Source organism: Scleropages formosus, chromosome 18, assembly GCF_900964775.1.
Source record: "Scleropages formosus chromosome 18, fSclFor1.1, whole genome shotgun sequence".
Lineage (NCBI taxonomy): Eukaryota > Metazoa > Chordata > Actinopteri > Osteoglossiformes > Osteoglossidae > Scleropages > Scleropages formosus.
This window is the reverse complement of record NC_041823.1, coordinates 18002661-18024719: the sequence shown is the minus strand read 5'-3', so window position 1 is coordinate 18024719 and position 22059 is coordinate 18002661. Positions and strand designations below refer to the sequence as shown.

General features: G+C 41.1%; 2 protein-coding genes across 2 annotated transcripts; one reads left to right on the top strand and one right to left on the bottom strand.

The window, feature by feature from the left end:
* Positions 1-42: 42 nt before the first annotated feature.
* On the bottom strand, positions 43-8751 carry mrps21 (mitochondrial ribosomal protein S21). The gene is made up of 3 exons (XM_018735233.2): positions 8734-8751; positions 6709-6814; positions 43-836 (listed from the first exon to the last, which is right to left on the bottom strand). The coding sequence occupies exons 2-3, from the start codon at positions 6789-6791 to the stop codon at positions 656-658; spliced, it is 264 nt and encodes an 87-aa protein (XP_018590749.2). The 5' UTR covers positions 6792-6814; positions 8734-8751; the 3' UTR covers positions 43-655.
* ca14 (carbonic anhydrase XIV) lies at positions 7956-20904 on the top strand. Its single transcript, XM_018735247.2, has 12 exons — positions 7956-8120; positions 8267-8287; positions 10545-10724; positions 11189-11346; positions 13367-13462; positions 14235-14301; positions 14619-14776; positions 16243-16369; positions 17212-17235; positions 18222-18306; positions 18812-18865; positions 20474-20904. The coding sequence occupies exons 1-12, from the start codon at positions 8033-8035 to the stop codon at positions 20568-20570; spliced, it is 1155 nt and encodes a 384-aa protein (XP_018590763.2). The 5' UTR covers positions 7956-8032; the 3' UTR covers positions 20571-20904.
* Positions 20905-22059: the final 1155 nt, after the last annotated feature.

The window sequence follows — 22059 nt, the reverse complement described above, 5'->3', positions numbered from 1 at the left end:
CGGACCAAGTTAAACGTTAAAATGATGACGGACATACAGTACTCCAGCGGACACGGAGGATTTTATTGGCATAAATTACACAATGACAAGTGCTGGATCAGCAACCAATGCTCACAGACTGGATAAAGTAAAGCGTTACAATCAGCACACTACTTACATCAGGGTGCATCAAAGGACAGAGTAAATAGTAGTCCCTTCCTTTTATCTCTAGCGATGGGAGCTAATTTGTAAAGGACAGATACTTCCAACAAATAATATGGCTAACATGTCCTCGAACAGAACAGAATATGCAAATGAACAGAGTATCACAAAAACCATACAAGCTCTTAAACAAGGGGCGTTGTTAAAATTACCTTTTCCTTTCATATCAGCGCTGGCAGTTCTGTTAAGATTTGTTCAAGAGTGGTATTACCCCTCCATCCATAGACTTGATTACAACCCAACCTTTATCTGTCCAATAGTACAAGATCTTGTGTTCCAAAATAAGAGTAGAAACAATCATAATGTCAAAGTAAATTGCCAGTAATTTGTGTTTAGTCATGGGGCTGATGCTCTGTAAGGGTGAAGATAAAACAGTGGGATCAACTAGTTTATGAGCAGTGCGTTCTCCAGTCCAGCACTGTCGGTCCTGCCATCTCTGGATCTGACATCTTCCTCAGCAGCCAACCCAAGGGTCCTGTCTGTGAGTCCGCGAGATGAAAGCAACCTTCCGCGCCATCTCCGAGTTGTAGATGCGACGGCAGGCCTCATAATGTTCTCGCTGCCGCTGTCGACATGGCTTCTCAAAGTAACGCTTCTGTCGGATGGACTGAATAACCCCGTCCACTGTTAGCACCCTACAGAAAACAGGGAAATGAATACCACCAATGTGCACTGATAGGCATATACAGGAATCCAATGAATACCACTGACAGCCATAACATTGTAGAAATCAAGGTAAAGCATGATCTTAAGTCAACAAAAAGTATGCAGAAGTATAACTTAGCAGTTACCCTGAAAACTGGTAATAGTCAAAACCCAGGAAGAGCACTTCTGGGGTAGCCTTTACAATGTTACTTAATGTGAACTGCTCCAGTCAAAACATCAATTTTTATAAATTTGTTGCGTTGGGTAAAATGCTGAGTAGTTCATAAATATAGTAATTATAATATTATAAAACTGCAATATTCTTGCTGCAGATATGCATTTTGTATTAAACAGAGCTTGAAACATACTTCTGCAGTCAGTGCTGTCCATAAAAAAATTTACTATGTCCAAGATGAAAATTTATAAAGCACTGGAAAAGTGTTCCATCTAAGTAAAAAAAAAAGCCCCTCTCCCCAGAAATGTATCATCTGATGAGGTCAGATATAACTGCTCTTTATATCAATTGACTGTGTAAAAGAAGCTACAACACAGTTCTACGCCAGCAATCATTCGCAAGGACATGTGCTCCCTCACTGAATAAGATAAGGCAGCTTGCCCTTTAAGAAGCGCCAGCAAGCACATGTACAGAGTTGTCGCTCTAGAGATTTGTGAATGAAATCTCTAAGCTACGCCTCTCAATGACAGCTAAACCAATAGTCATTGAGGAGGATGGCTTAAACCGGCCTATTAAGCAGCTGAACAACCAATAGAAAATGCCGTGTGTTGGAACAGTTGCGTAATGTAATTCAACGGGACTTGTGGTCGCATGTTTAAACAGGCCACAATATTGTGCAGACAGAAAAAGAGGGAGGGATGAAGAAAAAAAAGATACTATATCTGACTAAATGCTCCGTTTTGCAAGTGAGATTATTCAAGGTTTATTCAAAAACAAACAGCTCTAATCTTCCTTCACTCATCATTCAGTAATACAGACAGTATATGAGTGCTCTATTCAAAATCTTGGAAAATTCCGTGTTACCAAGAGATGTCGCCCCCCCCCCCCAGACTGATAGAGGCATCTCTTCTCCTGTGGAACCTCCACTAAATGAAAAGATGATATGCATTTCTTAAATCATTATGCTGTGACCTGCTTGTTTAGCATCTGTCTAGCCTGAACTTATTAAATTTTCTTTGCAGTTGTTATTCAGACTTAGACATTATCAGCATGGTTTTGCACTTTGCCAATGTGAAGTTGTCTTTCACCATATATGACAGGTTACACACAGCTATTTTAGTGTTGCTAATGGCATTTTGTCTTAAGATTATGCTGCTTCAAACATTAAAAGCAAACTAAAATATGGTTATGTTATCTGAACTTCATAACTTTTGACAACCCTTTTAAACTCTTTATGAACTATACAAATTGTCATCTTTCTTTACAGAAACACAAACTATTGTAGAGAATGCCATTTTATTGCTGTAATTAAAAACAATCTTTAATAACCTCAGTGTAATGGAACTCAACCATATTCTTTCCTTTTATACTTACTCAGTTTTGGTGCGAACAGATTTTGTGGTCCTACCTTGACTGAACTGATCACTGAATGAAATGCATACTTAAAACCACACTCCTGAAAACCTGTCTGCTTTTCAATTTTCCACACCATTGTTTACTATGTTAAAACCTGAAATGCTTAAAATATTGCCATGAGTTCCCAACTAACAAATCAGCTTCAACAGCTCAGTCAACGTTACTTTGTCACAGGTAAGTTGAACCATAACCAGCATACACAGTGGGATGTCAGGACCAGAGCAATGCAATGCACAGATCACCTGGTGGGATTCACTGACATGAGCCGTTTCAAGTCCCAGCCAACTGTGTTCAGTTCAAGTTAACGCCATCTGGGTTAAACAAACTACAACTTGTCTCCTGACAAAGGGACAAGCAGCTAAAAGACATCATCATGGAAAGTAGTGTAAAATGACCAATGCAAAAGAAAAACCATTCTTCAATATTAGGATAAGAGAAATGTCATTCACACAAGAAATATTTTCCCAGCTAAAAACAAACCCAGGACATGGCAGAAAACTAAATTTTGTGAATGCTTTAAGTTTTAATGCCACAGAGTATCCATCATGAATATGAGATATACAGTATAACAAAGTACAGAAAAAGATATTCCACTACTTAGAAGGCTTTGGTCATTTAACGTATTTAGCAAAATTCTCCACATGGTCCACCAAGGTATATAATGGAATATTATTCCATTTATTAGAAGGCTTTGGTCATTTAACTTATGTACAAAAATTCTCCACAAGATCCAAGAAGGTCTAGACACCAGCATTATCCTTAACACTGTTGTGTGCTGGGGGAGTAGAGGCATCTCATCTCGGAAGACCCACAAGGTCAAGACACTTGCAAAGAAAGCAGGTTTGTCATGGATCGTGAGGAGGAAACTAGAATTATTATAAACAATGGCTCACATTCCCTCCATGAAGTAGTCACCATGAGCTCCTTTAGCTACCAAATTAAATCAACTATAGTGTACAAAGAAGTGCCTTTGGGGGTCCTTACCAGCAATCATCCACCTCTATAATGTCACTCAAGGGTTTGCAAGTTCCTCAACACAGAGAATCAGGGATGTGCTGTGACCTTAGAATCATTACACTGATCTTTGTTGTTCTCTAGTATAAAAGAGAATGTCAGTGCTGTTTGTTATTTATTATTTTCTTGGTTATAACAATGTACCTTGCTATGTGTCATGTATTCAGATTCTGCATGTGCATATTTCTCTGCTGGGATTAATGAAGTTCTACCGTATCTTATCCTCTCTCTTCAAAACACTGAGCTTGCTCTCATACATGCATATAGGCTATTAACAACATAGCAAAGCTTGATAGAGGCCAAAAGAAATGGCAAAGTTTCTTAGACAACACTTTCATTCAGCACACTGCTCCAGCTGGTGAAATCGCTGCTCTACAAATATGAGTCATGCACAAGGCCTTGTCAGCAGTGAGTCACAGATCATTTAAGATTATAGGATCATTTACTAAAGCCATTACTTTTTCGGAGCACGTTGCACATCAAAAGGCTTTAAATGTGCTTTTATAATGTTCATCTATACATTTATTCTAAAGATGGACCTTTTATCCGGATTATGTGAAAAGCTGTTGGGAGCACAACTGTACAAGTATGCAAACAAAGGTGTTAAATGCTGGAGCCTCTTAAAAATGAACAATGTAAACCCTACAAAAGCAGAAGCAATAGCAATAGCAGGGATGTACCTGCTATTATGTACAAGCTTCTTTGGCCATATTCCATAAAAATGTTTTAAAGATGTGTCAAACATCACACTTCCAGCACTGCCTGGTAGAGTGGTTTTCTGAGATTTTAGCCTCATCCACTCTACTATGAGTAAGAAACTGCAGCCAGCCACCAAAAAGGGGGGGGGAAAAAAAAAAAAAAAAACACACAACACAAAAGGAAAATCCAATACTGGTGAACTGGAAACCACTTTTATACACCTGGTAATGTCATCTTTTTTTTTTTAACTGGACTAATTTATTCTATACAATTTTTCTCCCTTTGTAATAAGGTGTGGTAGGATTTTTCCACAGTGGCTTACAGTAAGGAAAAGTTGATTTACCTGAAAATATTAAAATTTCTTATGCATCACATTTTCTAGTCAACTTTCAACAGATTTCCAATTGTATGTATAAGTTAAATCACAAAAAATATTTTAGAATGATCTGCTTGTATAAACTCAAGCACTGATTGCATAAGTCTGGGAGTTAACCTGCCACGAAAACACTTGGTCAAGCCAGATTCACTGCCATAAGAATATAACTGACTGTGGACCAAGCATTCTGTGTGAAATGTAATTCTGGGAAAGTTAATAAGATACAGCAGGTTAAGTCAAACATACCTGAAGTGCTACTTGTAATAAAAAAAATGCTCTAAAATAATTTCAGAATGAAAATCAGCAAAAGAAATGTAAAAAAAAAGAAAAAAGAAAAAAAAAAAAAAACCACACACACACCACACACATTGCACACAATTGTCTGTCTAACCCGCTTGTCCCATACTGGGTCGCAAGGGAGCCGGAGCCTAACACGGCAACAGGGGACACACCCAGGACGGGACGCCAGTCCGTCGCAAGGCACCCCAAGTGGGACTCGAACCCCAGACCCACCGGAGAGCAGGACCCAGTCCAAGCCACTGCACCACCGCACCCCCCAATGTAAAAAAACAGTAATTTCTGAAATAATAGAACATGACACATATTGTGTGTTGCACACTTCCTTCAATTTACATTAAACACAGAGATGGAGCCTCACAGAACCTGACTGGTGCAATTTGACATATGTTTGAACCCTTTCAAGCCTAAGGACACAAGCGTAAGACAAAAAAACTGGAATTTCTCATTTAAAAACAGTACTCTTGTTTTCGAGTTTTTTTCCCCATATCAAAATGGTTACGAGTATCATGAAACTAAACTACCATCAAAGTGTAGCATTCTTGGGACAATCCTACTTGACAGTAATATAAACTGCCAATCTACTTGAGTATGCTTTTTAAAAATAAAAATAAAAAAAAGTGTACAATATAGTAGTGGAACACACTAGGTGCTATGTAAACATTTTCTAGGTGTGAGGGAATTATCATAGGGCTGTCTACTTGCTTGCTTGGACTGGCTTCCTCACTGATACTGCCATTATTTCAAATTACGGACAATGTTGTTTCCTAACTGCACGCAGGCCAAAATCCGAAAATCAGAAAATAGATGTCGGGCATCAGATGTCTGCATTTAAAAGAATTAGCATTAACGTTATTACGAGGGGAGGTATTCATGTTTATTCTGCTCACGATCAACGCCTGTTTGCAACTGCTTATCATTCATATTAAAAAGGACTCCCTGTATGAATATTCATGGGGCTGTTCTTTTCTGTGCTGAATAAAGCCTGTGGTCATCGCTGAGCACAAATAGCACACAACAGCTTGCCTTGACATGTCAAAAAACAGTTTACAGAAATACATAAAAAACGTGATTCAAATGTATTCTGCTGAGCCAAACTTCGGCCCAAAGGCCTTAGTATCAAAACGTCTTATAACGAATCTTTTATTTAGCAGACACCTTCATCCAGGATGACTCTGTTACTTACTTTGAGCTCAAAGCAACTTCCAATTTTTTGGCTCCAAGAACCACACTGGCTGCTCCAGGGGGCAGCTGAAAGTGTTGCGGTTAAGCTGCTCTTTTTGGACACAGCAGGTCACAGGTTCGAATCCCACCTCCAGTTGTAGTTCTCTTGAGAAAAGTATTTACCCTAAATTGCTCCAGTAAAAATTACCCAGCTGTACAAGTGGGTAAATAGTTGTTGGTAGATTAACAACGCAAGTCACTTGAGAAAAGTATCAGCTAAATTAGTAAATGTAAAAAATAAAAAAAGAAGTTGTATATGCAGCAGTGGAAGTCACCTAGAGCAAGCTGTCAGCTAAATTAATGAAATATCACACCCATCCACTGACCAGTCAGGGTTATAAAACACTTCATTCAGCTTGATGACACAATACAGACGAGTAGGTGTAACAGTAACTTACAACGTCGTTTGGAGCGTAAAGAAAGCGCGGCGCGTCTCAATTCGTGCCCAAACAATTCATATATAAATAGTTTATATATATAGTTATATTTACTAGTGTCGCTGACGCTGTGTCAGTGTGATAGCTACGCGGGGGAAGTTCACACGTGACCTCACTCGCCCTGCCAGTCACGTAAACACAGCCTGTGTGTAAAGTCTCTTCCTCTTAAACATAGTAAATACATTCGATTTTATTTTATATTTTTTTAAAAAAAAAATGCTGACCTGTTTAATGCCCTGTACGCTGCGTCCACGTTTCCATCTTGAACCATGACGGTCCGCGCAACGAAGCGAAGATGGTTCGCCATACTGGATAAAGGTGCAGCCTCTTCTATTGGCCGGGCAGAAACGTGCAACACAATTGACAATTAGTTCCGGATGGAGAGAGGAAAATCAACATCAGCGCTAGAGGGCATCACTTACACTTTTATTATTCTACATTGCCTTTATGAATTTGTATTATAATATATCTCGCTGTATTACAGTGTATTCGGAATAATGAAGAAATACACTTCATTATTACGTGGTATCAGTATTGTGAGTCAACTCCAGCCATGATGTGGCTAATTCTTTCACACCTAAAACCACCCCCCTCCTCCGTTTCTCTTTGTTTCAAACACACACACACACACACACACACACACACACACACACACACACACACATTTTCAGAACCGCTTGTCCCATACGGGGTCACGGAGCCTACCCGGTAACACAGGGCGTAAGGCCAGAGGGGGAGGGGACACACCCAGGACGGGACGCCAGTCCGTCGCAAGGCACCCCAAGCGGGACTCGAACCCCAGACCCACCGGACAGCAGGACTGTGGTCCAACCCACTGCGCCACCGTACCCCCACAATTCCAGTCAATTACGGGGGGATTAAGAAGCTGAATGAACCTGCAAAAATATATTTTCTAATTTTTATGAAGGACAAACACGTAGAAATACACTGGCAATAACCTTTACTTGCACACAAAGTGTAAACCACAGAAAATAGTGATCAAGCTATGCCAATTCAAAAACAGATTTTAAAATGTCCTCATTATTCACAAATACTTGGTGTAAACCAAGCACAGAATCTTCGCACATGTTAGGCTTTATAACTTGGATTTGTTTCGAACGTCAAATTTTCACCCCTACTTTCCTAGCTAATGCTGGTACTTTTACCTTCTTTTACCTCCCCCCCCCCTCCATAATTCCCTCACTGCCCCTCAGCTCATACTTCCTCTGCCCCCTTTTTCTCTACCACCCCCACAGCTCCCTCTTAGTCCCTTGTACCCTCACAGTGGACTCAGAATGAGCTTTCAGTGAACACCAATAGACTGCGCGCTCTCCTAACTTGCTTACTTTGCTTTTCAATTCTCTCACAATTTAGTTTTTTTTTTTTCTGCACTGGGATCAAAACATCATCATCCATTCCAAAAAAAAATATATCATCAACGTTGGCACCATAGTTTGGTTTCAAGTCGGTCCCTTTTGTGGATATGACAACATAAAGTGTTGATCGAAGCAAAAATCGTATCCGTTTATTGTCTGTCTTTCAATCTGCATGGGGGAAATTAACATTATGGACCTTGTGGAGCTATGGACCATTCAGCTCATTCTGTTTTGCCAGTGGATGGTTTGTGCAAGTGCTGGTAAGACTGACATCATTATTTTCCTTATTCCTCTTTAGCGTTTTCTTTTTTCACATAACTGTTATTAACAAGTATTTTGCGGTGGTAGGTAACATCATGCCAAATTTTAAAAGTTAAATATAATTTAATTTCTTTCCTTATTTCAGATACACATTGGACATACACAGGTAGGAGAATGTTTAAAAATCATTTCACAAGGTTTGTCAAGATATGGTAGCTTGAGTTTGCATACTCAGTATCAGTGGTTGTCTGTCAGAGTTGGTACATGTCTTCCTGTATTTTGTTCCAACGTGCATCATCTGATTTAAATAATTAACTAGTACTCATGGATGTAACAAATGCTGATATGAATGTTGATGTTAGAAATTTTGAGTGAGGACCCCTGTATTGTACAAATTACTCAGTGATCTGTAAGTAACATAGGGACCTCCAAACAGTAATTTTTCCAAAAGACATCATATTTTGAATTGTTTTCACAACAGTTGCTTTCCTCTCACCTTATTTTCATATATTCTATACATTGCCAGTTAATATAATGAAGTCTCAGTTTTAAAGTGTTTGAGGAGGTTTCTTCAGACCTTGCCCGGATTTGTCTTTTCCAAACTTACCGTACCTCTCTGTTTTCCCTGTCCTCTTGGTCCTGCCACCCCTGAAATTTATCATTCTCTTGCTCACTGTCTGTTGTCTGTTACTTTCAGTCAGCCAGTTCCCAATCTTGGCATCGGAGAAATGGTCACACTGAGAGGGGACAGAAAGAAAGAGGAACGAGGGGGGAGGGAGTCCAAGAGGAAGACAGGGTGATAGAAAGTGAGACAAGCAGGTGCATGAGCAAAATAGGGATAACAAAAGAGAAGCAATGAAAGCCATGACTTTTTCTCCAACACACGTAGTGTTTTACATTTACATTTACATTATACATTTACATTTATTCATTTAGCTGACGCTTTTCTCCAAAGTAACTTACAGTGTTAAGGTCACAATTATTAATCTTAATATATGCAACTGAAGATCTTAATATAGTAACACAGTTATACAATAAAGGGTATTTTATGCACAGCTTTCTGAACTGTCCAGCAAAAGTACAGTAAAAGTGAGTGAGTGAATTAGCAAAATTTGAATCCCATAATATTATGCACTGCTTGGTAATTCTGGATGAAATAAAGGTGTTGCGTGTGAAGTAAACTAAATGAATGCCATGTTTTGAAATTTTGCAATGTATAATTAACCCAGGAGAGTCTAATGATCATACCGTTGTGTGGATCCATGTGCCTGAATTAGTTCTCCTGTATTTGTGACAGCATGAAAAGTTAGAATAGGAGTGTGTGCGCCTTAGTGTTGTCAAGGCGATTTCCATGGCAACACAGAGCTATGGAGCTGAGTTTTTTCTTTTTTGATGGACGGGGGTTGTGGGGAAAGGGAGGGTATGGAGGAGTCCTGTTCGTGGATGGTCTTCTATTTAATCCCCACTCACTGAGCCCGTGCATTGCCCAATTTAGTGAAAACAGGGGTCACCTGAAATGCACACAGAATGGACAGCATTCATGCACCAACGGACAGGACACAGAAACTCATTTGTTCAAGTTGCACGTCAGTTATCTTACTACTTTTTTGCATTATGCATTTATTTATTCATAGTAAAACTTAGTTCCTCTCCGAAATGACTATTGAGTGGAAAGCCATGTTTATACATAAGTAAAAAATTCTGATCAAAGAAGGCAGCATGCAAAAGTATGATCATATTTTCTCTGAGATGTACGTCGCTTTGGAGGAAAGCTTCTGCTAAATGACGAAATGTAAATGTAAAAGTCAACATTGGTTTTCACTTTTCTCCTCTGTCACCCCACTGCTCTATTTTATATTCCTATTCTCTGCACCAGATTTCCCCAAGCAGGGGTCCATCCCATTTATCCTTCTCTCTGTTCACACCTCCACCTGGGCCTCTCTGCCCGTCTGTCTGCCCACTGTCTTTTCCCCCAATCCAATTAGGGTGTGGAGTGCTGCTACTCCTGCTGTAACAACAATGTGCTGCCTCATCAGACATGCATGACTGGGCACTGAGCTAATTCCCCTCTGCACACCCTCTATTCTCTGTAATGTACCGCTGCTGGATGGAGTTGGACAGTTTCCCTTTGTCAGCATTGAGGTCCCCCCTACCCTCCTCCACTCACAGTTGCTTTGTCCTTCATTTGTTAGCACTGAGGATCCTGCTTTCCCTCCACCACTCATCTGTCCTTTCATTTGTAAACATCGAGTGTCCTCTTTTTGTCACTTCATCTTTCTGTTATTTTGTGCCATTTTGTTTCTCTTCACAAATATACACACAGAAATATGGATATGTATATATCCTACTAGTTTTGTTTAGCTCAGGTGATAAATGCACTGTCCCATGACTTCTCTGTGTTTTTCCCACTCTTTCCACTCCAGGCTCTACAAGCCAGGCCCAGTGGCCAGAGGTCTTCCCTCACTGTGGGGGTACAGAACAGTCTCCCATCAATGTGGAAACTTCTCAAGTGCAGCACGACCCCTCTCTGACTCCTGTGCAGCCTCTGGGCTACAATCAGCCTGGCAACAACCCATTCACCCTCACCAACAACGGGCACACAGGTAGGAAGGACAAGTCCAGGGATAGAGAGACACCCCACTCAGTCTGTGCAGATTTTGCAATATCCCCTATGTTCATGTTGGTTTCCTCTGTGTGCTCCGGTTTCCTTCATCTCTTCAAAGACATGTTTCACGTAAACAGGTGACTCTAAATTCCCAGTATTGTGTGCATGTGTGAGTGAATAGGCATATGCAATCGATCTGTGATGGCCTGGCATCCCATTGAGAGTGTACTGAACTCTGATACATGCCCTGCGTTTCTGGGATTGGCTCTGGACCATCTCAGCCTTCTATTGGACAAGCAGTTATAGATAGATGGATATCTGAATACACAGGCTCTGCGCAGGTGCTCTCATCTGCTCCTCCAGACCTAAGATGGGCATTCAAAAAAGGATTGCTGTAAAAAGCCCAGTCCTGGAACATATAGTAAATGTCCTCTTCTCATTTCCTTTCTCTTCACTCTTCAGTGGAAATGTCTTTGCCTGTGTGGATGGGAGTGGGAGGGCTGCCTTGGCATTTCACAGCCGCGCAGCTTCATCTGCACTGGGGTAGCTCTGAGGTCAATGGAGTGGCTCGTACAGGAGGCAGCGAACACACCATTAATGGGCACTGTTCAGCAGCTGAGGTGAGTGCAAATGTGGGATTGTACCATGCAAGAAATGTGTGCTTTCATATGGAGCTGTGCAAACACAGCCAGGCAAAACAGCAACACTGCACAACACACACTGACTAAAACCACTAGCCAGAGCCGACCCCCGCAACACAGGGCGTAAAGCTGGAAGGGGAGGGGACACACTCCGGACAGGATGCCAGTCCGTCACAAGGAACCCCAAGCGGGACTCGAACTGCAGATCCGCCAGAGAGCAGGACCCAGCCAAACCCGCTGCGCCACCACACCCCTCACTGTGCAATGCTCACACACATAATCATAATCCAGAAGATTCACAAAGCTCACTGTGGTGACAAGAAATTGATAAATAAGACAAATACAATTTTTCTATAACTTCTCTTTTCTGCTTCTAGGAAAGACATTGTCATGAATTACATGTGACTTTTCAGAGAAATAAAACAGAAAACCCTGTTTTGCAAGAAATAAAAAACTAGAAATTATCCCATGACTTCATAATAAAGTAGTTAATTGTCACTGAAGGAGGTCTTCTCGCTAATTTTGTTACAAGAAGAAACACAAATTAACAAGAAATGTGAACATTTGTTGAGATATGTCACCAGATGTGTGCACAGATCCACAGCAGGGATAAATTTACATTAACCAAAAGATCATGTTTACTGATGTGATTAGGCGGCATGAATAGTAGTCTGAAGTGTAAAACCACCCGGACTGTTGACAGCTTTCTACACTGGAATTAGGGAAATGAGTTTGGAAACAACTTAATTAGATTAAGAGGTGTTAATTGCTAAAGTTAAATCAGAGATTAAAAATGTTTTAAAGAGTCAACATGGATTAAAAATGTTAAAAATATCTAACTTGTACCAGAGTATTTCTGATTTACACAATGACACTTACAAAAACAATCACACACAAGCCCGTGCATTTTTTTTAACCTGTCGTTGTCTGGATTTCACATTAAAATGTTTTGACACCAGTTGGTTTTGGTGCTGCTCAGTTTCCAGAATTAGTTTCCCTGAGTCCATGAGAGGATGCTGAACAGCACACTGCTGCCAGGGCTCATCTGTGCTTAGGAGAGACAGAAAGAGGAAACACTGCACTTAGGGTCATGTAGGGGTGGAGAAGCAGGGACAAAAACGTAGACAAGAAGCTTCAGCAGAAAAGGGAACAGAGAGAAGGAGCAAGGGTCAGAGAGAGGAGCATCTGAATGAAAATGGTAAGGGTAAGGGGGGACATAGAGGTGGGGATGTGGGCAATATGGGGACACAGTCACACGGGGAGGAAGATAAGTAGGCTGGAAGTCAAAAAGAGTGTGGCAAATGAAAAACAGATTAAGAAGACATAAGGTATAGCACATTTACTCCATGTGAAGTATTCTACAGGGAAATACACTACAAGGTTCTTCCTACAGGGAAGTGCTGGTAAGAAAGCTTAGAAATGTTAAAATGCAGAGTAGGAAAAGGAAGTGGAAGTGGAGCTTGGAGATGCTAGACCATGGAGTCTGACCACATGCTTCGGTGCTGTCCATCTGTTCATTATGCGGCATGCCAAGAAACACCTGAACTGGGACAGAGGTAAAGGAGACAAAGAAAGAGAAGCATATGAGGACAAGGAAGAGAATCAAGGCTGTATTTGAAAGTGAAAGCAGACAAAAGATTCACCCTTTATCACTTATAAATCAGACCTCTTACTGCACTGATTCCCCTCCTCTTATTTTCCCTCTATTTTTCCCTCTCACTCTCTCTTGCACGCACATGCATTCTCTGTGAGAATGTGAACTTAATGGTTCAGCATATTCCTCCGCTCTCTCCCACACTCTCTCGCTCATTCCACGCGTGAATTCGGTGAACTTGCAGAATTCATTCAGAACTCAACAAGAGGATTTTCTGAAGATTAGACTGCCACACGCATTCTCCCGTATTCTCTCACTCCAAGAGGCACACACACTCACACACATCCGAATCCACTCTTGCCTATAATGTCCAGAGGGATTAACACACGCTCTTGTTCCTTTCAGCTGCACATTGTCCACTACAACTCTGATGTGTACCCCAACATTTCCACAGCAAGGACAGAGCGCAATGGACTGGCTGTGCTGGGAGTGCTCATAGAGGTGCAGTCCACGTATTTCCTCCTCACCATTTATCACACTCTGTCCAAGTAACTTACCTGCGGTGAGGACACAACTTGATGGATTTTTCTAAGTCTTGATCCCAGTTCTCTTTCATTTTTAGTGTGCATAAACGGTAGAGCAGAAAACTGACTTCATGCATTCGTTGACTTTATCGTTTTACTTTGCCTATTCAAAGCAAAGCCTAAAATCAGAATACCAATCTGTGGACAGATTACACATTTTTTTATAGGGAAAATGCTATCTGACACTTTTATCCAACTTGAAACATTTAAATTTGCAGAGCTGGGTATTTCTGCTGCAGCACTTTAGTGTAAGTACCAAAGCAGTAGCAGGGCATGGAGCTCAAACCAACAACCTTCAGGTTAGAGTGCTAAGTCCTTAGCAACTGCAATAGACTACTGGATGCTCCGTTCTGTGCATATGGACATGAAGTCAACAAGTTTTTACAGTTCTTATCAGGAGCTTTCCTTTTCGTTAGGTGATATACTTTGATGTGTTTGTCACTTTGGAGAAATATGTCTGCCAAAAATATAAATTTACTTGAAATTACTAAATACTACATATTTAAATGCTGCAAATGTCCTGAGTTTAAAAGATTCCAACCCTTTTTCACACAGTGTTAACTCAGAACTATTGAGGTTATTGAAAGAAATAATATTATGACAGACAAAATACTGTGCTTGCATCACACTAAAATTGTGTTGTCTCTTGATTATTTTCATCGTAATATGATTGGGCTTTTCTTATCCAGACAGGTGATGAAACAAATTCTGCCTTTGCAAACATCTTTAATTACCTGGGACGCATCAGATATAAAGGTGACACAAGTGTTTTATAATGTATGTCAGTCAAAATGTTATTTATTCATTTCATTTAGCCAACGGGGAAAATTTAACTTCCAGTACCAGCCAGAAAGGCATATTTCTTCTGCAGTTCCCAGGAAAACGAAGAATGTCAGTCTGTGTACGTGCATATAGGTGTGTGTGTTTGTGTGAGGAAGACACAAACACTAGATGACTCAGTGAATGTATGGGTGTGTCTGTCTGTCTGTGTGTCTGACTGTACATCACAGGTGTACTGAGGTCATAGTGAACTGCTTCCTGTGTTCCACTTACTTACTCTATCGCTCCTTCAGGACAAAGAGTGAGCATCCCAGCCTTTGATGTCGGGTCTCTTCTCCCGAATGATCTTGGACGGTTCTTTCGGTATAACGGCTCCCTGACGACACCACCCTGCTATCAGAGTGTGCTGTGGACCGTGTTCTCCGAGAAGGTCAAGGTGTCTCACGCGCAGGTGCGAGAGTGAGTTGCAGGAAACATTAGGCAAAGTACTAATGTCATTTGAAGTGACACGCATCAGAATACGCAGAATCTCTGAATACAAGGCATTCTGATAATATGACAGCAGGCATTAAGGGCAAGTTTGAATATCATAATCCAAAAGAATTAAAACTTCAGACAAAAAATATGATGTTACAACATAAAGATGGACATTTGGAGCTACACTTTGTGGCTACTGTTCTGGCCCACTCAGCTTTTCTGGAAATGTAGCCATTCAATAGCTCTGCAGATAAGAAACTGGCAGAAATTAACTGTGCCATTAGGTCTTCTGATGGCCTAAAAATGCTGAAGGGCTGAATTCATCCTTTAACTGGCAGTGCTTGTATAACTGTGTAAAGCGATCAGTCGTAAGCAGGCATTTTCTATCAGATACGCAGCCTCTACTGTTTCACTGGATACACTCTGCTCAGTACTTGGATGCACTGACGACTGAGATGTTCTTACCTGCTGAGTCAGTATAAGATAGCAATAGGATCTCTGGCAAAGAAATTACTATTAAATTGAAACACAATAAAAGGAAGAGTGTTCTTTCATACTGTGCTTTAATTTAGGTTGCTAAATGACTTATGCATATGCTTTGCAATATATAATTAGTAGACCATACTGGATATACTAAGTGAATGTATTATCAATTGTATTATCTATAATAATTCATTTAATATTAATTCAACATTTAAACATAATGAATATACCAAGACACTGTGTTCTTATCATATTGAACATATTTATTTTTACATAAATATTTAGTACATGGGGGGGGGGGTGCGGTGGCGCAGTGGGTTGGACCGGGTCCTGCTCTCCGGTGGGTCTGGGGTTCGAGTCCCGCTTGGGGTGCCTTACGACAGACTGGTGTCCCATCCTGGGTGTGTTCCCTCCCCCTCCGGCCCTACGCCCTGTGTTGCCGGGTAGGCTCCGGTTCCCCACGACCCCGTATGGGACAAGCGGTTCTGAAAATGTGTGTGTGTATTTAGTACATGTTTTTATATTATTTACATTTACTCATTTACCTGACACTTTTCTCCAAAGCAAAAACATTATAACATTATGCTACCTACAGTTATTTACTCTTTGCTGCAGCTGGTTAATTTTATTGGAGCAATTTAGGATAAGAATCTTGTGCAAGGCTCCTATCTGGAGGTGGACTTCAAACCTGTGACCTTTGGGTCCAAGAGCAGCAGCTCTAACCATGCCACTAATAACTGCCCCTGTATTTGCTCCCCTATATTTGCATGATAACATTTGGCAACATTGCATACAAATATGTGTATACATTATTTCCGTTACATTATATGCAGAGTAACAGACGGTATGTTAATGCCACAATATCACAATACTGAACATTTTTGGAGCCTCATTTGGCAACAAAGGTCCCCCAGTCCTTCCCATGCCATTGCCCTCACCTGTTTTGTGTCTCTCCAGCTGAGGAAGCTGGAAACGGTTCTGTTCTCCAACGAAAAAGAAGGGCTTGACTCTGTACCTCTCCGAGACAACCACCGGGAGCCCCAGGCTCTCAACGGGAGGCTCGTGCTGGCCTCCTTCACAGCAGGTCAGTGTTCCACATTCACGAGATTTCACAAAGGGAAGAGCGACGAGCCGTGGCAACACGGGAGAGAAGAATTAGGGTTGAACACTGTGAGATCTTTTCTTTGTCATTCCGTCTCACCAAGACTTAAATCACTGTCATTGTAATAACTGTAGTACGATACAGCAACAGGGCCGGAACTACGAGGGGGTTGCTGTTTCGAGAGGGGGCGAAAACAAAAAGAGCAAAGGTTATAGAGAGAAGGAGAGGGATGGTGGAGGGAGGAAGGGCGGGAGATCGGCAAAGAGAGGGAGAGAGTTTGCTGATTAGTGTTTGTGGAATCCCATTGGAAACACTGCCCTCATTGTTGTCATGTGCTGAGGAGAGCGTGTGAGAAGGAATGAGACAAAACGCAGGGGCAGAGGGATTAGAAGATTGCAGCTAGATGTGCCTTTGACAACATATTATTGTAACACTGCCTGAGTTAAAGTGGCGAGAAGGAATACACAGCATAAACATTCCAGAAAACACACCGATTGTCATTTAGGACTTCATAAGCATTTCACTGCAGCAAAACATTACACAATGTTTACGGTACATTTAGCCGATGCTTTTCTCCAAAGCAGCTTACAATTTTTTAACCATTTATACTGCTGGGTAATGTTACTAGAGCAGTTTAGGGTAAATACCTTGCTCAAGGGTACTCCAGCTAGGGATCAAACCTGCAACCTTTGGATCTAAAGGCAGTGACACGAACCACTACACTACCTGTTGACCCTTGATTTTGAGTATGAATGCTTAGTGTTGGAGTATGTATGCATATTTGGACTATATGTTTGTTCTAACATTTCTTTTAATTATTCTAGATTCACTCACAATCTACTCAGTTGGTAAGTGCGATGTGTTACTGCTGAGGTGGTTCTCCTTGCTGCCTTTCTGCTGAGGTGTTTCTGTATTACGTATAGCTTTGCTGGCCTGCCCTTCACTATATTCTGCTTTGCACTTACATTTATTTATTTAGCAGATGCTTTTCTCCAAAGCGATAACAATGAACTCTATGTACTGTTATATGTCCACACACCTTATTCACAGTGGTGACTTACGCCGCTAGATACACTAACTGGGTCACTCATCCACACATCAGTGGAACACACTCTCTCTGTCACTCATACACTATAGTTTACCTTCCCAACGCCTAGTTTTCTCCTTCACTTGTACTTGCCGTGTTCTAACACTGGCAGTTTCTGTCTCAAACAATGAGGGAGATACTGTATTTGGTCTGAAAAAACAAAAAGAGGAGCTCAACTTGTAGTACAATTAGGAATAAAAGGATGCTGGAAAGCCCATTGTTGTATTAAGATTTTGAAAAAAAATGACGGGAGAGCACTCTTCAAAATTACTGAAAGACGTTTTTATTTATTTTCTGGTATTTTGGCGGGAAAGCATTCTTCAGCCTTCTTTCCCGCCAAAACGCGTCCGTCCGAAAAGTAGTACGTTTTTCGCCAAACACGAAATGTGCCCTCCCACCATTGCTCAAAATAATATATATTTATTCATACCACATACCACCACGTAGGCAACATTGAACAATACAAAATTACAATACTGTGATTAACTGAGTCGCTGAAATTTTATTTCCTGACGTACATGATCAGAATGCATATTAAGCTGTTCTATTAGCGGCTTCAGTGTGTGTGTGTGTGTGTGTGTGTGTGTGTGAGAGAGAGAGAGATGTGGCAAAATACTGGAAACGATCAGTTAGTATACTGAAATATAAATCATAATACTCTAACAAAGTTATCTTTGAGAGGAGGTGTAGTATAGACTATAGTACGTACAGCAGACAACAGTAAGTAATACATAATTTCTTTTTCAGGAGAAGTGTGCGCGATGGCGATTGGAACAGTGTGTGGATGTTTAGGTTTGGCACTGATCGTTCGCGTTATTGTGAAAACCATACGGTAAGTTCGTGCAGTTACACCATATGGCAACACCTCGGGCTCCTTTCCTTTACTAACAAAAGCGTTTCTTTTACCATCAGTTATTCTTGCAGATTTCTTAAGTTGCACATACGATACGCTGTACATAAAATAATTAATTTTTATGCATCTGCTTGACGCCACTCATTCTGAAGTTTTGTTTATGTCTCATGTTTTATGTTATTATCATTCATATAACAGTCAGTGTGTAGGGATTGGTGTCCTTACCACAAGTCTGTCACTTTAAGTTTCACACGTTTTCCAGATTCTGCCACTAACCTTCTGCCTTTGCTCTTCTGTATACTGTATTTCCTCTGAATTCACATGAGTATGAGCCAATGACGATAAACCAAATGTATGACTGTAAGATAAGTAACCCAAGAGTCACAGTATTTTCTGTGCTTTGCTAGATGATATTTTGAACACATAGTACTGTAAATGTGTGGCTAAACTGGTCAAGTGACCATGTCTCTTAATCATATGACAGCTCCACCTCTAGTTGGGATGTCCTGCCCACAGTGAGATCGACTTCTTCACCCAGGTCACCTCAGAATGTCAGCCTCTGTTTTCATCACACCTACAGTGCTGTGCAAAAGTTGTAGGCACTTAGATGTTTCACAAAAATATTGGTTTAAGATGGTTATTTAGTGGAGGGAGTGCAGTGGCGCAGTGGCACAGTGGGTTGGCCCAGGTCCTGCTCTCCAGTGGGTCTGGGGTTCGAGTCCCGCTTAGGGTGCCTTGTGACGGACTAGTGTCCCGTCCTGGATGTGTCCCCTCCCCCCTGGCCTTACGCCCTGTGTTGCCGGGTAGGCTCCGGTTCCCCGCGACCCCGTATGGGACGTGTGTGTGTGTGTGTGTGTGTGTGTGTGGTTATTTAGTGTCTTCTGCATTAGAGTCAATGGGAAAGAGCATATTTTAGATTTCCAAGCATTCCTTTAGCAAAAAGTTACAGTATTACAGTAAGGGTTTTGTATGTCATTAAAGAAAGAAAGTACACACACAGTCTGAAACCACTTATCCCAATTGGGGTCGCGGCAAACCGGAGCCTAACCCGGCAACACAGGGCGTAAGGCTGGAGGGGGAGGGGGCACACACAGGATGAGACACCAGTCTATCGCAAGGCACCCCGAGCGGGACTCGAACCCTAGACCCACCAGAGAGCAGCAGCCGTCCAAACCCGACACTCAAGCGGTTGTTGATGATGGATAGTTACTAAGCTTTGTAGGAAGTTAATTAATTAAGAGCATTATTTTTGGAAGCATTCTCACTTTACAGCTTTTTTCCCTAAGTGCCTAAAACTTTTGCACAGTACTGTATGTGTTTGCATAACAGCAGCTAGTGCTGCCCCTCACAGTTCACAGAACTTGATGTACTAATGTTACATAGCCTCTGGAGCATAGTTCCTAACCACAATAACCTCAGATAAAGTTTTTCGGCTTAGGTATTTATGCAAATTGTTATTCCGTAAACTTGCTACGTGCTCAGTAAGTCTAATATTTTACCAAGTGGATGTAAGTAAGCTATCCTTCAACAGCACGATTTATGATTAATAGGTAAATGCCATAGCTTTACAATGACATTTTATCAATATTTAATAATTTGTACATTTTTTCCACATCCACTCACATAAATAAATACAGAATTCCTTTGTACCAAAGTACAACATCCAGCCAACATGTGAGTAACTGATAGATGTAACAACACATCTCTGCATAGTACATCTTTGAACAGTAGATTTACTGCACTAGTGTAGTTTTGAATGTCATAAACACAGCATACTTTGAATGTAAATAACTGCTTGTAATAGATTTTATCAGCTTTTTTAACTTTCCAGTATAGTAAAGGTGTTCAGATTTGGATTTCAATCTAAAATTCTATTTCGTAGACTTTTTTACTATAATTTTATGTTATATTCTTACTTAATTCAACCAAGTTTCTTATATTTTTGAATTATCATGACAGCTGTCACAATCCACTACTGCCTGAATTAAAGAGAATTAGTGTCATACAGGCAGCTGCTGTAAATTCCTATTATATTGACAGGTTTAGTGTTTAAACAACAAAGTGACAATAGCAGAGTAGCTGACACGTATGAAACACTGGAAACCGTTTTTTTAATACTAGCTATTGTACTCATTATACATTGCAGAGCTAAGGAAACCAACCAGGAGAAAAAAGAGGATGTGGTTTTCAAGACAACCTCTGATTCAGAAAAAGAAGAGGTCCCACCCCACTCAGAACCTTGAGTCCTCATGACCCTTCTGACCCGAGTACCTATTTTCCGTCTGTGTCCTTTTTGCTAGAATGTTCTTTGACAAGACCTCCTTTACCTCTGAAGCCCTGACCAACACTTACCTGGAATCTGATCTCTTTTGTCCTAGTATGATGCACATGCCCCACTGCCCCCTTCTCCTAATAGCTGTCAGTAGGAGGCATTGGCTGCAATGTCAGTGACACCAGCAGTGACATGAAGCACATCATGCTGACCTGTGAAGCAGTAATACTTGCGTGCTGATCCAGTGTGAGGGCAAAGTATATATGTATATACTGTACTTTAGCATTTTAATAAACAAATCAAAGCTCCAGACCATTCCATGACCTTTTTAGTCATCTTCTATGTACTAATCCCAGCAAGCATTGCAATTTTACATCAGGTATTTCAGGACTGTACGTTCATTTCAACAGTGCTTCACATTTCACCGTATTGAAATGGATTATAGCTATATTCAGTTAGTAACAAAATAAACTCATTCATTACCCTAATTGTAAAGTACTTGCAAATCTCAATTTAGAACAAGACATTAGAGACAAGACAATGAATAAATGTAAATATAAATATAAATGTATTCTTTTAATTTTTTCATTAATATGTTGAAGGTGGGGGGCACGGTGGCACAGTGGGTTGGACCAGGTTCTGCTCTCCGGTAGGTCTGGGGCTTGAATCCCACTTGGGGTGCCTTGCCCTGTGTTGCCAGGTTAGGCTCCGGCTCCCCGCGACCCCGTATGCGACAAGCGGTTCAGACATTGTGTGTATGTGTGTACTTAGAAGGTGAAGCAGTGCTGCCACCTTCTGGTTCAATATGTGCAATTTACAATTACAGTTACTTGTACTTGTAAGCTCAAACTAAAGTAGAAGCAATACAGAAGGCTAGGAAAAGATAGTGACACAAACAATTGGTCAAAATTTAAACAAAGACTGAGATTCACCGATTAAGACTTTCATCTCATGATCTGTATTGTGCTGGGGGTGTGGTGGCGCAGTGGGTTGGACTGGGTGCTGCTCTCCAGTGGGTCTAGGGTTTGAGTCCCGCTTGGGGTGCCTTGTGATGGACTGGTGTCCCGTCCTGGGTGTGTCCCCTCCCCCTCTGGCCTTATGCCCCATGTTGCCGGGTAGGCTCCGGTTCCCCGCGACCCCGTATGGGACAAGTGGTTTGAAAATGTGTGTGTGTGTGTGTGTGTGTGTGATTTGTATTGTAACTACTGCACAATGTACACATTAGATGTATTGTGTGTGTATGAGAGAGAGAGAGAAGAGCTGTTCGTGAGTATATGTTTGGGTCTGTGTTTCATGGCACCGTAACTCTTCGGTGAGTCCATCAGACCGCATCACTGAAGTGGGAGATGGCCATCGACGCACACTGAAACAGGAAGAGAAACACCAGCCTTCTGCTCTCTCTCCGACCTAATGACCTATGCTGAACTACATGTGATCATATCATATTCAACCACATAAGT

What these genes read in the sequence shown, in the direction of transcription:
- mrps21 (XM_018735233.2), bottom strand. Translation starts at nt 6,791, where the DNA reads ATGGCGAACCATCTTCGCTTCGTTGCGCGGACCGTCATGGTTCAAGAT. An exon ending in GCGTACAGGGCATTAAACAG is followed by an intron (nt 837 to 6,708) that starts GTCAGCATTTTT and finishes TGTTTTCTGTAG; the next exon opens with GGTGCTAACAGTGGACGGGG.
- ca14 (XM_018735247.2), top strand. Translation starts at nt 8,033, where the DNA reads ATGGGGGAAATTAACATTATGGACCTTGTGGAGCTATGGACCATTCAG. An exon ending in TACACATTGGACATACACAG is followed by an intron (nt 8,288 to 10,544) that starts GTAGGAGAATGT and finishes TTTCCACTCCAG; the next exon opens with GCTCTACAAGCCAGGCCCAG. An exon ending in ACTCACAATCTACTCAGTTG is followed by an intron (nt 17,236 to 18,221) that starts GTAAGTGCGATG and finishes TTTCTTTTTCAG; the next exon opens with GAGAAGTGTGCGCGATGGCG.